This window comes from Temnothorax longispinosus, chromosome 4 (genome assembly GCF_030848805.1).
Source record: "Temnothorax longispinosus isolate EJ_2023e chromosome 4, Tlon_JGU_v1, whole genome shotgun sequence".
NCBI classification, from domain to species: Eukaryota; Metazoa; Arthropoda; class Insecta; order Hymenoptera; family Formicidae; genus Temnothorax; species Temnothorax longispinosus.
The window spans coordinates 2,285,354-2,302,430 of record NC_092361.1 but is presented as its reverse complement, the minus strand read 5'-3'; the positions used below and the strand labels follow the sequence as shown (position 1 = coordinate 2,302,430).

The 17,077-nt window shown below is 41.1% G+C and overlaps 2 protein-coding genes and 1 long non-coding RNA gene across 5 annotated transcripts in view; 1 reads left to right on the top strand and 2 right to left on the bottom strand.

Annotated features, from left to right (window-relative positions):
- Positions 1-11,135, bottom strand: part of LOC139812423 (pseudouridylate synthase RPUSD2) — a 121,773-nt gene extending 110,638 nt beyond the window's left edge. Inside the window, exons 1-2 of one of the 3 annotated variants that reach the window (XM_071777228.1) lie at positions 11,045-11,135; positions 4,981-5,237 (exon numbers count right to left, since the gene is read on the bottom strand). In XM_071777228.1, the coding sequence (XP_071633329.1) occupies positions 4,981-5,237; positions 11,045-11,060 (273 nt within the window). In that variant the 5' untranslated portion in view covers positions 11,061-11,135. Of the gene's footprint in view, positions 1-4,980; positions 5,238-6,984; positions 7,267-11,044 lie in introns of those variants that run through there. The other 2 variants (XM_071777227.1, XM_071777230.1) reach the window with 2 other exon arrangements.
- Nesd (nessun dorma) lies at positions 7,915-10,350 on the bottom strand. The gene is made up of 4 exons (XM_071775735.1): positions 9,279-10,350; positions 8,992-9,199; positions 8,638-8,910; positions 7,915-8,555 (listed from the first exon to the last, which is right to left on the bottom strand). The coding sequence occupies exons 1-4, from the start codon at positions 10,193-10,195 to the stop codon at positions 8,268-8,270; spliced, it is 1,686 nt and encodes a 561-aa protein (XP_071631836.1). The 5' UTR covers positions 10,196-10,350; the 3' UTR covers positions 7,915-8,267.
- Positions 11,136-11,283: 148 nt separating the features above from the next.
- LOC139812219 (uncharacterized) lies at positions 11,284-16,990 on the top strand. Its single transcript, XR_011731835.1, has 3 exons — positions 11,284-11,341; positions 11,761-11,826; positions 14,307-16,990. It is a non-coding gene; the product is annotated as an uncharacterized lncRNA (long non-coding RNA).
- Positions 16,991-17,077: the final 87 nt, after the last annotated feature.

Below are 17,077 nucleotides of genomic sequence, written 5' to 3'. Positions count from 1 at the left end.
AAAGCGGTCGGGATCACTTGTCCCCCTCCGCCGTTCCCTTTTCCCATTCGATATTGCTCGTCGCGTTGAGCCGACCAATCTGCAATTTGCCTTTTTCCTGAACGCGATTCCATCCGCGCGCGTGCTATTTCGAAAACCCAGTCCAAAACCCGCAGTATATAAACGCCGCCATGAAAATCATCGCGGTGGTACACACACGACGTGTGTCGCGTGTATAAACCGATATGTCGCGCGAGGTCTCTTCGGTGGCGCGCAATTTCAATTCCACAGATACGAAATACAGCCCCGCGAATATATATATACCCGCGTCTGCAATTTATCGGGCTCGAAATGCACCTGCGAATGCGGGACGATCGTTTTGCCGATTATCACGGTCGGATCAAATGCACGGACGCGAGACTGAGGCGGGGAGCTCTTAAATTCGGCACGCCGCGGCCGCGCAGGTAATTACGTTTTCCTCGCGACAGGTGCGTACGTATCTCATTCTGGCGCATATACGCACCGTAAACAAAATTGCGCTGTTTATGATTGTCGCGCAGCGGCACTATAAACGAGAAACGCGGACTACATTGCGTTTTACTGCGTTTATTGGCCGCTAAATAATCTATTTCTCTCTTCGCGTTTACACGCTCCGCGCGCACACGCGCGGAGAGCGTGCGCGCGCGAGCGTGTGCGTGTGTGTGCGCGCGCGCGCCTCTTAGAGACGAGACATCGTGCATCCACGGACCTAAAACCCGAAATAAACCGCAGCTGGAGCTGCCTAGATCCCTTCCTTTGCCGCGCCGGCAACAACGCTTTTATTGATCTATCGCCCGCCAATTTCATCATTGCGCCGAGATATTCGAAAAATTTCGCCGTAAACGTCGTCGCCCGCGTTAACCGGTTTATGCACCGTAAATGTCTGGCATCAATCATTCGCCTCTCGAGTTAGTTAACCATCTTCGCTACCGGGAGGGCGGGGCGGGAGATGCGAAAAATATGAAGGGTGATGAGAGAATTCCTCTCTCTCTCTCTCTTTCTCTCTCTCGGCAAATTCAGAATTTATCTTTCCACGGCGGAAATTTTAATTGTGCATAAAGGATCGAGCATCTCGATAACGTAGGTGCTAACGTGTAATAATAGTGGCTAATATTGGCGTGTATTTACCTCGCCATGGATTATCGAAGGCACGGTGCAAATATATCGTGATTTACGATCTGATAGTTAAGCGGCAAGTCAGCGCGCGAGGCATGATATTTCATAGCCAAGCGCATTTTCTCTAGCAGCGCTAGGCAAGTTAATTTAATCTTAAAAGCAAGCTAAATCACGTGACATACCTGTCGTCGCGCTGATTAATACAGAGCGGACAATATATACGATGCGTTGTAAAACATTTGCGTCACACATAATAGCCAACTGCCTACGCACGTCAGGAAATTTTCAATTTTATTCGACTCTGCACTCTTAACTATTTCTAGAGAAATTAAATTAAAAACTATTTTACGCGGCTCTCAACTTTTGTATAACATTTTTAAAAGATTGGATAGGCTTTTCGCTTTTTTTGATCCGGATTACAAAGAACGATAAATATCTTTCACGAGAGTGTTCGCGAGATAAGAGATCCTGTTAAAGTAAATTAATTTGTTCATCGGGATCGCCAGGCGAAACGGAATTGAAATTAAATCCCGACGAATCAGGTGACTCGTGTGTTTTAATTGCTGGAAACCCGACGAAAGCGCGCGCCGAAGCCGCGACGTGTTGCGGCTTCGCTTATTTTATCATCGAAACGTGTCGTCGCGATCGCGGTCGATAATATTTAACTTTCGGTGCACCGAGCAGATAGGATTCATCCGACCGCGTTCGTCGCTTATCAAAATTTGACCGGCGACACGTGTCGGCCGCCGTCCGACGGACGAGTCGAACAAAAACCGGGGGATGTATATTTAGTGCACGGCGAAACAGGTGATATGACACGACGCTTCGACAGCCGCCGCGTCCGTCATTAATGCGACGCGACATTGCGAAGAATAAGCGATTCGTTGAGTTCGCAAAGCAAATGGGTGCGTCTCTCTCTCCATCTCTCTCGCTCCTTCTTCGTCTCTCCCTTGTTCCCCGTCCCACCGGGATGCACAATTATGAGTTTTGGCAGCGCCACGTCGTCCCGCTTTAATCGGTTTGGAAAATCTCCATGCGTTGTTTAAAGGCAGAATGACTGGCGGTGGTTTGGCATAGATCAGAAAGCGACTGCGATATTCGTTTTCGCGCACGCACGTTCACCGGAGAAAAAATTCCATTATCTCCCTCATAGCATACTTCGGCACGAGTGTATACAGAAAAAGCAGTCCCTCATTAAGAAACAACTGCAAAGGAATCGACACACTCGCGCGCGGAGTCGCTAATGAGGAAATTTAGAGCGAGCGAGAGCTTTAAGGAAAAGAGAAGAGGCAAACTGCGACTGCTCTCTGTATACTGACGAGCAGAGAGAAAAAAAAGGAGCAGGACGTTTCAGGGCTTCGACGGAAGCGGCCGAGAACAGTAACTCGCAATACGTCCCGGTCCCGCGCCGATGCTTTTGACCGGCGCGCACACACGTACGCACGCACACACGCGTACGCGGGATGTTATTTGCAGCCGCGAGGCAACCGTTTTCTGGTCCTCTCGAATGATTGATCGTTTTCACCGTTATACATCGTCTTCCGTCTCTCATATTCTGTTTCAACATTTCGCCCTTTCAACCCCCGCCGTCGTAATTCCATCTCGTTTCTGCATAGCTATCCGCTTGCCTCTCTCTTAACTCCCGCGTGTTAATTATCATGCATAATTATACGTATATTATTCTTGCGTTGAGGTATATCAATGTGACGACAAACAATCCACACATTCCCCGAGAGAAATATTCTTTCGTTGTCGCGGTCAGCAATGCAGCGCGGTCGCCAAAGACGAGATCTCTTTAAGCACCATGTTAATTAAACATTCACGTGGCCGGTTACACCGCGACCCCGACTCTCCTCGCATAAATTTTCTCGCGCTCGAGCGGTCTCACCTGCTCGTAGTCGCGACTATTCTTATCGGACCTGCGCTCGTTTCCCACGCGCATTGCACGAACCGACTACTATCTCGGATGGTTATTTTTGCTTTTTGCAACAACTTCGCAACTCCGGAGCGAGGATATTTTCGGAAAGTACTGCCGCGCGCGACACATTGTATGTACGCGTTCGGTTGCGACATTTTATCTCGGCGCTATCGGGCGCCACGACACGACGACGGTCCTCGCGAACGAGCGAACACGCGACCTAACAAGTAACCGAGAGACACACCACGGAGATGGTGCCGTAGATATTCCCGAATACACGTAGGAACGCGATGCGATCGCGATACGACGGAGGATATGCATTATGCGCGAATCGCTCATAATCGACGTTACGAAGTGGATTTATAAGATGCCGCTGTCGGACGTCATCGATCCTGCTCGAGAAAAATTGAAATTCGCGGGTTCGGATATTGTTTAAACGGACCTGTTACTCCAGCGACATGCACGGCGACGTTTCCACGTTAATAATAAATATATAAAATTTCCACACCGCGATAGCTTTTGTCCGCGTGAAAAGTAAAATTTTTCTTTTTTTTTCGCCGCACACTAATCACATTCCCGTTTCACGCGGGAAAAAACGGGAAATCCTTTCACGATAATCCTATTGTAATATGACACGACAATCATTTATACAGCGCGATAGAGAGACTTGTCGCGGTAATAATTCAACCACGATTTTGCGCCCTACACCGGAGACGAGTATTTCAGAAACGAGCGATTATGACGTGGGTGCCTTTGAATAATATATTTTACCAAAGCTCCCCGGGCGAGACGTCTCACACGCAGAGCGGAAAGCAATCAGGTATTAAAGCGTTTGTGCAGCATGGTATCGGACTTTACTGCATCCAAACGAGAGCGAGAGAGAGAGAGAGAGACAGAATGAGACAAAGAGAGAGAGAACGCACGGGAGCCCCATGCGACTGAAAGAAAAATGTAGAGCGGAATAATTTAATCCGCCGCCATGTGATCGACCGTAAAGTCGTGCTTTAAAATCGTTCCCCTGACTTTTTTTTATCGTTCCTCGTTTTCTAACGGCGACCGACATCGAGCCAGAGAAGCCAATCGAAGGAGGCTTCTCCAGTCCCGCGACAATTGCCAACACGCACATAGGCTGCTACTTTATTTGCTAAATACGTTATAACATGAAGCGTTTTCGCACATCTCGCGTAACTTTTAGGTCATGCGCGGCACGCCAATTTACGTTCGATCAAGTATAAACGCCGCACAATTCGAAGGTGCAGAACCGTTTGACCTTGTATTACAAAGTAAATGATTCTTATTAGATTAATATGCGAACATGTGTAGCCAGATTATTCGTACGATCGGAGTTGGATTAAACATAGCCAAACGAACCGGTTTTTAATTATTCTACTACTATATATAGCATGAGAGAGAGAGCGTTTTAAAATTCTTTCATGCATCATCGTATCGCAAAAACAAAAGAAACAAATTAAATGTAACTAAAATTTCCCGTAAAATAGCCGCGGTAAAGAAAAGATAACATATAAAATATTTAATCGGTGTATTTCGATATCAATTCGATAATTAACAAGCATAATTCAAGCCGAGCTGTATATTCATGAGAGAAACGAACTAACGGTATTTTTTACTCGGCAAATCAAACCGGCACGTTCGAGAATTATATACATGTCACCGTAATAAATTACAGATTACACTCCGCGTATATGTCGCAATTTCAAAGAAACCGAAGCACAACTTTCTTTTTACGGAGATATTATTTGACTTATAGGCGCAGGATGTGCGATTGCGATATTCCGGCAACATTCGAAAAATATGTAAGCGGCTGTCGCAACTGAGCCACTTCGCCATGTAGAATCGCGCCTCGTTAAACGAGTAAGTAATATTGCGTATACAGAAGCTGTATATGAAAGTCGAATGTCGTTACTCACCTCTTCGTCGGAGGGCGGCTCCTCGTAATCCGAGAACGTGTTCTTGAAGACGAAGATGCAGTCTGACGGATCTTCGAAGTGACGCGTGTTACCGAACTGCGTTTGTCCATCGACGGACTGCGTCGGTGCTGCGGTCGTCTCCACCATGTCGCGAGACGCGTCCGTCAACGGTGACTTCGTCGTCGTGCACTTCCACTCGGCCCTAATTAGCGCCTCGACTCGTCGAGAAGGCAATTCAAACGCGCGACCGCGGAAAACTGTAAAAAAAAAAAACAGAGAAAAGCGAACATTAGCACGTGTATTCGATGTTTTAATGAGTTATTCTTTCTTTGGGTACGTTCCGATATTCACTGCCAGAGAATCTATATAGTTTACATCGTGTACACTATAGATTTTTAGTACTGGCAGTGAATTATCGGAACGTAGCCTTTAAACCCGTTGAATATTGCGAAACAATCGGCAATCGGCGTTACGTCGTGCATTAAAACACATGGTACAAAATCAAACGAGCACGAACAATAAATGAATGAGCAATTGCTCGCCAATACTTGCGGTGCACTCATTTTTGCAATTATCGAAACAAGCTGTGTTCGCCCGTGTTTGTTCGCGCTCGTTTGGTCCGGGTTAAATTTTCGATGCAATTAATTTTCGTTTAGGAAAGCTTATATAGAGGCAAAAGAGGTAAAGTTACACGACAGCTTAATTAACTTTTGGTTTGTCAACAAAGAATATTGTATAGAAACCCTTTATCTGTTTACAGTGGATGTGCTACCTTTAGTAGACTTTGCAAAGCTAACACGTTCACCGTCGAGCGTATTTTAGCTGATTTTTCATTCACGCCGGATTAAATGACTTTATATGAAAAAGAGCAATAAAATACTGAATTTATAGTATTGAGTTGCATAAAAACGTGATATATATATATATATATATATATATATATATATATATATATATATATATTTGTTTGGCAGTCGCTCCATGACAATCACTGATCGCAAAACGTAAACAAAAAACTCAGCGTCAGTCATCGATGACCGTCATGGTGGTAATTTAAATGTGCATAATCAGAATCCGTGGTCAACGACGTAAAAGCGCTTGTTGAGGACTTATAACGGATCAACCATCTTTTTACTTTGAAACTCATTTCGTTTTCCTGGAAACCTGGATCCCCCGGGATAGATACGGCGAGGGGAAGAAGCGTTAAGTTGGAGGCTCGTAATGAGGTATATCCCACGTAACGGCGCCGCCGTGACATTCGATCGGCGGCGAATCTCGGTCGCCGCGCAAAACGCCGAGAAACTCGTTCATTTTTGTTACGCCGCCTTACCGTCATGAATATGCATCGCGTGTCCGCGCGATACATCACGAGTACGCGGCCGCGTTTAGCGCACTGCCAACGACAGGCCCGCGCCCCCTTCCGCCCCGTCGCGTCTCCTCGCCGTCCCCACCCCCCCGCGATTAATATCGAAGCGTGACGGGGGGCGGCGCGGTTTTATCTCACTCGACGACGGAAAACGCGATTAATCATTAGCGGGACGAGAGAGAGAGAAAGAGACGATCGAGAATCGGCGAGAGGCCCGATCGATGCGCTCGGGCGCGCGTTGGCGCGAGTGACGTTTCATTCATACGTGCGCCGAGCGCACGTGTCAACGCGCGCGAGCACATGGCCGGCGCGACAAAAGGGGGGAGGAGAGCGGAGCGGGGAAAAGAAAAGAGAAAACGGAGCACACTTGCAGCGACGCTCGCGAATGCGGCTCGCTCGACTCGAGAGCTGAGAAAACGCGCGCATTTCTCAATTTCCGCGAACGCGTCGTGCCCTTGTCCCTTTTGTCGCCGCGAAAGGCACGCAACACGCATGCGACGCGAATGCACAGCTCGCGAGACATCTCCGAGGCTCCTCGCGCCGTATATTCGCGATACTCGGCGAACATCCGGTACACGTCGCGAGGCGACATTCGAGAGCCGATCTTGTGTCGGTGGTGCGATGAGAGATATACTTACTCACGTTTGTCAACGTGAGGGCGAAGCGTCCGACTCGTCGGCGATCCGCGGACGAGGTTAGGGTACGGCTCGGTGCACGCGCGAAACACCGCGAAATTCCGCCTCGGAGCGAGCGGCTGCGTTAGCGCGGGCGTGCTCGTGGCGGGTTCGTGACGGACGCGGCGAGTCGGTATCACCTTTATCGAAATTCGTAATCTCAGGACTGTCATGTCCCAGTATATAATACGATATATATATCTCGACGCGCCGCACGCTCCGAGATACTTACTCCAAGATGACCGCGAGCACTGATCCGGCGGCGAATCTTTCACGTTGGCGACATCTAGCGTGAGAAATGACTTGTACGAAAATACGGTTTGAACTTTGAATCATCGATACGTTATCACGGTTCAACCGGTCGATAGTGTTTTCAAGAAAAATCTTATTCGGTTGTGTTATTCATCTCCACCGATGTAGATTAACTTTAATTTCGATTTTATAGAAAAATGTCTCAGAATTTTTTCTAAAAAGATTTTAAAACTCATAATGCTCCAAATTTTTCAGATTTTTTTTACAAATTGAAACTTTTTTCAGAAAAAACAGAATAAAATATTTCAGAACTTTCCCGCTAACATATCTTTGAAATCTAAATAGATATGAGAAAATCTGTGCAATTTACCAAAAATTTTCATACATATGAATATTGAAATATTCCGAAAATTCTTTTCCAATTATTTCTGAAAATATTTAAAAAATGGTCTGAGAAATTATAAGATATTTTGTCACTAGGTTTTAACTTACTTTTTATTTTATTCTAGTTCTAATCATCTCCGTTTCTATCAATGTAGATTAACTTTAATCTCGATTTAACTTATCTTCTATCTTTTTCCTTGAAAAAGATGAAAAATAAGTTAAACCGAGATTAGAGTTAATCAACATTGGTAGAAATGAACATAAGAATTATAAAAGCATAAGAAGTTAAACCAAGATTAACGTTAATCTATATTGGTAGAAATGGACGTAAGAATTAGAAAAAGATAAGAAGTTAAACCGAGATTAAAGTTAATCTATAACAGAAATGAACATTAATGGATTAGTGACAAATTTTCACGGAACTTCGCATGGGCAAGACGCAAAATTATTCCTACGCAATAGGTTTTCTCTCAACTAGATTATATTTCTGTAGAAAAATATTCGAAAGCTTATAAAATTCGATTTTATAAATATACCAAAAAGTTTGCACTTTGTATCAAAAGGGTAATAATTCTAAGGACTTATGATAATGTGAACAGATAATGCAAAATTTATAATTCCATAGCTTCCCGTTTGGGAGCTGGCCCTTCTTCTACCACAGCAACGTATCTCGTGAGAGCGGCGGTATCTTTCGGTCTCAACGTGATATCCCCTTTATCATTGTTGGAAAATTTACATTCGCTTAAAGAGACATTTTTTAGAGACGCATTGTTCAATTCACTTCCCACCTCTACACTCTCCGAACGAGTTACTTTCTCAGTTTCTACCACGACAGCTTGTCCCTTTTCAATGTGCTCGAAGGAACATCTGCTCGCGGTAAAACTTGCATTGTCGTTGAGCTGGAAAAAAAAGAGACGTAATACATTTATTATAAATATTCTAAAGAGCAACGCAGCGGAGACTAATGCAAAATAACTTTACCCGTACACCCTCGCAGCCTTCAAAGATACAATCATTCATAACGACCTCGCCGGTACCATAAATAATGATGGCGGTCCCCAATCCTTGGAAACTCGTGTTCTCAAGTACTAACTTCGCTCCCGGCATAACAACCGCGCCCCATTTAGCGCTATTACTTGCAGTGACATTAGAGACACGTATTCTGCAACCAGTTACAATTACGGTACAACCCTTCCTGACAATTATGCCTGCCTGAAGGATTCCCAGGTCGATGCAGATATTCCTCAACAATATCTGTTGGATTACACAAAATAAATTACAAAATTAATGGCAGAAGTACCAGAAACGTGAGAAAATGAATTACCGGAGGCATACCTCATTGCCAGATAGATCGAACAGAGACGATGTCATATCTGGCTCAAGTGAAGGAGAAATTATAGTGTTCTCTGCGTTAGAAAGTCCCATAATTAAACCTCCTTCTTGCAACCCGTTGGAATTCTTAATCGAATAATTTCCTTTGCCCAAAAAAATAGTATCGCCCGTCTCGAACATATCCATAACGTCGTCGAGATAGCCGCAGATTCTGAAATACAAACAATTTACAAACTATAATGATTATTTAACCCTCTCAAATATCCTTGCTTAATAGAATCGAAACATACTTAATGGGCGTATCCTCAGGCAACATTGTTTGAATTTTACTGGAAAGTTCCTGCAGCTCTTTGACAACACCCCCCAGCCACACAAAATAGCACACGTTTTTTCTATTTTCGTTATCGCCACGCTTTTTTCTTCTATTATACGACTGATTCCTCCCAAGCAATCCTCTCAACGAAGGATTCTCCAGCAGGTCCATCTCAGCTTTGATCTGCTGAAGCCGAAAGTGGAGCTTCATCAAGGTACATGTTTCCTGGGCCAGCTCTTCGGGAACGTCGTCCTCCTGGAAGTCCTCAGGCAGCAAAGCCTCGTACGTGGATATCTTCTTCTGTATCTCTTTACCCTCGCTGATTAACGATTTGATAATGTCGCAGGTCTCCTTGCTGACGACTCCGTTATTCATGTCGAAGAACAGTCTGATCCTACGCTCCAGGTGCTGCTCCACCCAATCGATGTTGTCGTCCTCGTCCTCGTCCCACGGCATCCACAGGTAATTGTAGAAGAAACGCAGGCGATCCACGCAATGTGCCGTGCCGACTATGTCCAAGCTGTGGTTCGCCTGCTCGATGGTGGGGTAGAGCTCGATCAGCGGGACCTCGTGCTTCTCGGGCAGGTGTATGTCGTCCTGGACGGCCGTGATCTTCACCAGGGCGTTCAACATGGGGTAGTCCATCCCCAGGACCTCCACCTTGACGATGGTCGGATAGCGGATACCGTAATTCTCGCACGTGACGCGCGATATCTTCCACAACGCCTGCCAGCCGACCGGCTCGATGACGAGCTCCACGTCGCAGACCCATTCCGTACGGATGTTCGAGGCGGGCACTATTTTCCCACGCGACGACAGGATGTTGGTGTACTCCTCCAACCTCTCGGCGAGGGTCTTGTCGTGGAAGGTGTACACGTTCGTGTACTCGCCCATTTTACATATTCTGCACACTCACACACACAGGCGCGTGATCGAGGCGAATTTTGGGCACGAAATTCCCCAACGCGCGGGCGTTTAGCGTTTATGCGTTATGTTAGAAAATTTTCATCAAGTCATCAACACCTTACGTTTCGAAAAATACACGTGCTCGGAAGCGACATCGAGGAGACGCCGTCGAAAACGTCGAGCAAATGCAGGCTCGTTGATAACTCGATGGATAATCGCGGAGCGCCGAAGGACAATTTTGATGAATTGATAAAGGGCATAAAGGGACTTCGGGGAGTAGGGAGTCGATTATGTATACATACATACCTTGAAACGAGGTGATAATTAAAAAGTGAACACATAACATTACACGTTGGAGAGAAAAAGAAAAGCATGATACTTATATTGATTATTTGTCGAAAATGTAATAATTTTACATAATATATATTTGCGATATTAATAAACTCAATTATTGTATACCGTGCGTGCAATGTTAAAATTGAATTGCGTATTTTCGGTTAATCAACGCTTTTGTTAACCATCCATTTGACTCGCGTAGCGTCACATCGTTAACCGTGACACCGGCTCGAAGATGCATCATCGAATATTTCGTCGAACGCATATTTCGCCAAAAGGCCAAAGCACATATGACAGCCGTAGTCGTGGACGTAAAGTAACGCACAAGCTTTGGCGTATCCTGATCTGTCAGATCGGGGACATGTTACGTGCTTTGGCCCTTATTCGGCCGAAGATGTTTCGCGTGAATATTCGAGACGAAGCGATTACATTATACGATATTGCAAATATTGCAGATATCGCAACTTGCAAATCTACAATATCAACTTATATATAATTTACCTGATATCAGGATCATAAAGCGAAAAAATGACTGCTATATAAGGCAAGGGTAGACGCGGTGAACGTGAAAGTAAAAAACGGGACGAGTCGACGTGCAGTGACGCCCGCCGCGGCGCGAGCGCGGGCGCTTCTGGCGCGGCGCGAAGTTGCCCGCGCGGAAACGAAGCCTCCGCCATATTGATGACGTAGGCGTTCCCCTTCCATTAGCCCGTTTCCGTTTTCCGTTCCATTTCCAGAAGGCGGCTGACACGGAACGGATCGGCTCCCGAATAAGTAACGTCGCGGCTCATTTAATTGGTACGTACAACCCATATTAACCTCGCGTGTGTTCACCGCAGTATCTATCGCCTAGTATAGATTTAGAGCTCGGGTATTGATATTTCTTTTGAAAATACGTATTCCGCGGTGTACGTGTGTTCGCGGCCGAAGGAACGTCGCGCGAGCAATCGCGAAAGTGATCGACCGATCGCGTTTTCGAGTGTCGCGAATATCGCCGGATATTTGCCAAAAATATTAATATACGCTATTCGCTAGAAAACATGCAAAATGACGATCGTTCTAATAGGCGAGTTTGATAACATTTGACTTTCAAAGTTTGGAAAATTCGCGATCGCGCGGCGCCGCGGTGCCTATCGGCGTGAGAATAAGTTGACCGCGTGCGTGAGACGAAGCGCTTCCGCCATATTAATTACGTTCCCCTTTTCGGCCTTTTCCAGAACGCGACGAATATACGAGACGGAGACGGATCGGCTCCGGAACGAGTGGCACGACTTATTTAATTGGTAAGTATGTGTATTAACGTTGTATTTCACTATCATTGCAATAGCTATCGCGAAGTATATTATAGATTCGTCGCTCGAAAATTAATACGATAATCCGTTCGAACACGTGTGTATTTCGCGAAAGCCTTAATTGTTCGGCCTATTGTAAGATTTATCACGCGAATCAATCTAGTGACCGCCGCGTCGCTCTTATAGCACCTGAAAAAATCTTTTACACAAATCATCTTACACAAATATACCCAGATAACAATTCGTACCTTCACGGCGTGATTATCACACCGTGCGTGCACGAACGGATCATGCTCGCTTCACGAGCAAGTGATTTTGGCATACGTACACGCATAGAAGGTCGCACTATGCCATCACGTGTGATTACACGTGTGATGGTACAGGGATGCGCACACGTGATGGCATAGTGATTACGCACACGTAATAAACATAGTGAACACACACGTGATGGCACAGTGCGATCTTTTACGATTAATATATAATTGATGATGAATTATAATATTGATCGTAAAAGATCGCACTACATATAAAAATAATATTTAAATATATACTGTATAGATATATACTATATTGCTTGCTGGCACCAATTTATTTTATATTTATTGATTTTGGACGAATATGGGGAAGAGATTAAAAGAAACACATGCTTAACATAAAAATAAAAAAATAACTTTTGCACGCAAGTTTTGTTCGTAATTTTAATAAATTTTTAATAAAAGAATAACATCTTAATGACAATGTTTTTTTAAATATTAACTTGTATAAAATTTTAGAAGAGAGAAATCTTTAGAAATAGAAATATATATTAACAAGTAATATTTTATATTTTGTTGATATCACTCATGTCACAAATAATTTATTAAATATTTAAAAAATCTTAAAATATAAAATAAAATGTAAAATATTTTAATATAGATAGGAAGAGGCTGTAAGGGTCACACGCGGATGTCACACACTATATAGTATATTGCATGTTTAATAAATTGTCTAATAAATAAAATATTTTAGATTTTATTTTAAGATTTTTAAAATATTTAATAAATTATTTATATATATGACATGATTAATATCAACAAATATATATAAAATATTACTTGTTAATATAGGTATATTTCTATTTCTAAATAATTTCTAAATAATTAAAATTTATAATAGTTTAGATTATATCAGAATTATATTTTTTTTATTAAGTTTTATACAAGTTAATTTGTCTAATAAATAAAATATTTTTAGATATTTTGAAATTTTTTAAATATTTAATAAATTATTTATGACATTATTAATATTAACAAATATACAGAGTATTCTATTTTAATCAATCACTTTCAAAATTTTTTTATTTGTAATTCTAGAAAGAAATGCTTCAGACCAAAGGTTTTTAGTTTGAAGGGGGTCGTATGATTTCAATGTGAATCGTGTCATACATGTTATTTTCAAGAAATTTTAACGGAGACTAATTTCTTAAATAGGACATTTTTTTTAGACGTTTTTAAAACGCTGTAATAAAGCTCTCTTTTGTTAAGGATTGTTGTAAAAAAAAAGAACAGAAAAATTATTTTAAAAAATTTGATTGCATTTTTTAAAAGCATTCAATTGTGTAAAATTGCAAATGTAAAAAATTTTATTGTTCGCTTGCTTTCCCATTATTTTATGTACAAAAGTGTCCACAATCAAAAAGCAAGCAAAAAGTAAATACTTGTGACGAGATATTTCATATTTTATATTAAAAAATATTATAGCAAAATTTAAAATATCTCAGGAAATCTTTAACAAAAGAGAGCTTTGTTACAGTGTGTTTTCGGGAAAACGTCTCGACGAGATCTATAACTTTTATTTCAAGGAAACAATCAAGTACCATTTAAGAAATTAGTCGCCTTTAAAATTTCTTGAAAATAATATGTATGATACGTCTGACATTATATATTATGTATATTTCAAAAAGGATTTACCACAAGAATAAAATAAATAAGCTAATGCTTACCGCAATGTTGCTTCAATGGCGCCTAATACCTTTCTCAGGCCTCTTCAGTTTCCTCCCGGGTTCTTTTATCTAAACCCTTTTTCTTACTCACACAGGCGTTATATATAAAATTGATCTGTAACATACGAAAATATTTAAATAAGAATAATGTCTAAAATAAATATGGATTTCTTGTTATAAGAAAAAGATAATGCTTATATTTTATGTACACATATTCAAAAAATATTTATAGATATATACTGTATTGCTCTTGCTTGCATTAATTTATAAAATATTTAATTTTGAACAAATATGGGAAAGAGAGGAAAAGAAACACATGCTTAAAAAAAATAAAAAAATAACTTTTGCACGCAAGTTTTATTCGTAATTTTAATAATGTTTTAATAAAAGAATAACATCTTAATGACAATACTTTTTTTAAATTTGCCATGCGATTGCACAGTGCAATGTTAAAAATATTTCATAACGTTTCCATAACATTGTTTCGCAGATTTTTAGCATTAATAGAGTTAAAAAATTACGAGGAGGTACAAGAACACTATTAATATGATATCATCCTGTAACATGCTGTTATCTCCGCAATATTTTAATTATTCACGGAAAATTAAAGAAAAGGCAAGTATTAATGCCAAAATAAATATACATATAACTACAAAAATTTATCAACTTGCAAGACACGTTAATTTGGTCTACATAATATAAAAATAATAACACATTTTTCATGCTTAATATATATATTTTAAGAAGAGTTCTTATTTCACTCAATATTACATATAATTTAACAAACGGATTTGAATTCTTGTCTCTCTTATTATATAATTAGTTATTCCTATTGATTAATAGCTGTCTACACTATATACGGGCAAGAATTGCATCATACAAATATAATCTTTCGTAGTTATTTATATTTTTATTCTAGATCATTATACTTAAATATACGATCAATTTTGCTTTGTATTAGGTATCAGAAATGATGGATGTAGCATTTAACGTGAATGCAGATAGCGAGAAACGTGAAACCACTATAATTAATCTGCTATATATAGTGTTTTCATCTTCCTCGCTACCTGCATTCCATATCAACATCGAAGCCGGAAGCTTACCAGATCTTCGAAGAGAAAGTAGGAGATGTTGAAGCAATTTACAGCGCAATTTGTATTGTAGACAATAAGTTATGCCAAAACAATATTAGTGTAGGCGATACTAATGAGCCCACTATTATAAACGTTTTGTTATTTTTCGTTGGTGTCTGAAAATGATAAACAGCACATCTCCAAAGATAGTCAACGCGTCTCAATATTGTTCACAGGTTGATATTATCGAACAAAATAATACGTACAATTATCTTACACATATTTTATTAGTACTTAAAATATTGCATATTTTGGTTTCAGAACATATTTGAACACTTACAGCGGCATAAATAATGAACACGATTCAAAACCCGATAAGACTTTGTGCGCGAAGCACATAAGGATGAACTTGATATGATGACACGCTTATTACTGATTGGTTGATTATTCGTTAGATCAATCAATATGAAGCGTGCCATCATATTGAACACTTACAGCGGCATAAATAATGAACACGATTCAAAACCCGATAAGACTTTGTGCGCGAAGCACATAAGGATGAACTTGATATGATGGCACGCTTATTACTGATTGGTCTAACGAATAAAGCGATAACAGGACTTGCTAGAGACGCAATAATAGAACTTATTACGCGTAACATTCATTATACTTCGTTACACTGGGCCAAACGATTGGTCGAGTTTGGCGGTTTGCAAATATTAATGGAGGTAGTCAGTCAGGAATACGAATCCTCGTCCGACATAACGTCTTCCACGCGAACTATAACCAGAATGTGCTTAGCAAAGATATATAAAAAAAATGTACCGTAATGTGCTGATAAGAGATTTATCAATGCCATTTATTGAAGAATTTATTCAAGCTAAAGTGTCTGCATCTGACACAAAATCCAACGTATGAATTTTGTCAATTTTGTTACTTCCAATCCTTTCTAATTATTTAATTTAATTTCAAAATAAAGGGTCAAGTATCTCTTTGACCGTAGCGTGTTGATAAATTTTAACTCTATTTTTGAAGCAGAAGAATTGAAGTCGACTGACGTAGAATGTCATGTATGAATTTTGTAACTTTCGATCTTTCCCGATGACTTAGAGCCTCGCTAAAATGGACAGCCCAAATAGCAAGGAATTGATAGCCCGTGTTTTCAACGCGATATGCAGTCAAGAGGAATTGAGAAAAATAGTTGTTGATGAAGGCGGTACGGGGACATTGTTGTAACGACAACGTTATAACGACAACAACATCTCCGCACCGTCTTCATCAGCAACTATATAGCGCTGGATGGCACAGACAAGGGAAAGGATTATGCTTCGCGAGCCCTGTTTTATCTCGCACTCACGCTACCTTTTGAGATTGCATTTCCTGGTCATCAGATCATGAAGGTTGTTCGGCCAATTTTAAATTTCCTGAAAATCTGCAAATATCACGTTGACAAGAATGACATTCCGAAGTGTCCCGCTAATGAGATACACGACACTATAACAGTTTTGTACAATCTACCTAGTGTCAACGACAGCATGCGAAAATGTATATTCGAGATTCGAGGCAGATGTTGAGAGAATAATCGAGCACTGTACGCATGATGGCGATAAATTCAATAATATATTGCAGCAAACGTTCATACAACTCATAAACAATTTGGTATCATGCCGTGAAGTTGCTATTCAATTTGTTGAGCAGAGATCTTATCAACTTTGGTATTTTATGCTTTTATCCGTGGAGGAAGGCAAAGATAAACATGTAAAGAAGACAACAGTTGTAACATTCAGATCGTTAATTACTATGTACGATCTTAACGTTTCAGCTGCTGTCTTCTTTATGTTATACGACAGCCAGCGAAGAGGCTTGCAAAAAATTAATCGACTGGGAATTTTGGAAGAGATTCTTACCTTTTTTACTCGATAATGAAGACGATGACTTACAACATAAAGGTACCAAAATTGCATTAAATATGATGAGAAGTACGAAAGAAGTCACTGTAAAACTCATGAAACCAGACATAAAGAAACTTTTGAAAAAATTGAGCGAGAATGACACCATGCAAAACAAGATCAAAGAATTATCATTTCTTGTTTTAAAGGCTGCTGCGGAATGGGGCAAACTCAAGAGAGACATCGAAGGGAACGGATCGTCACAAAGCACTGATATATTATAGAAAATTCGATTAAAA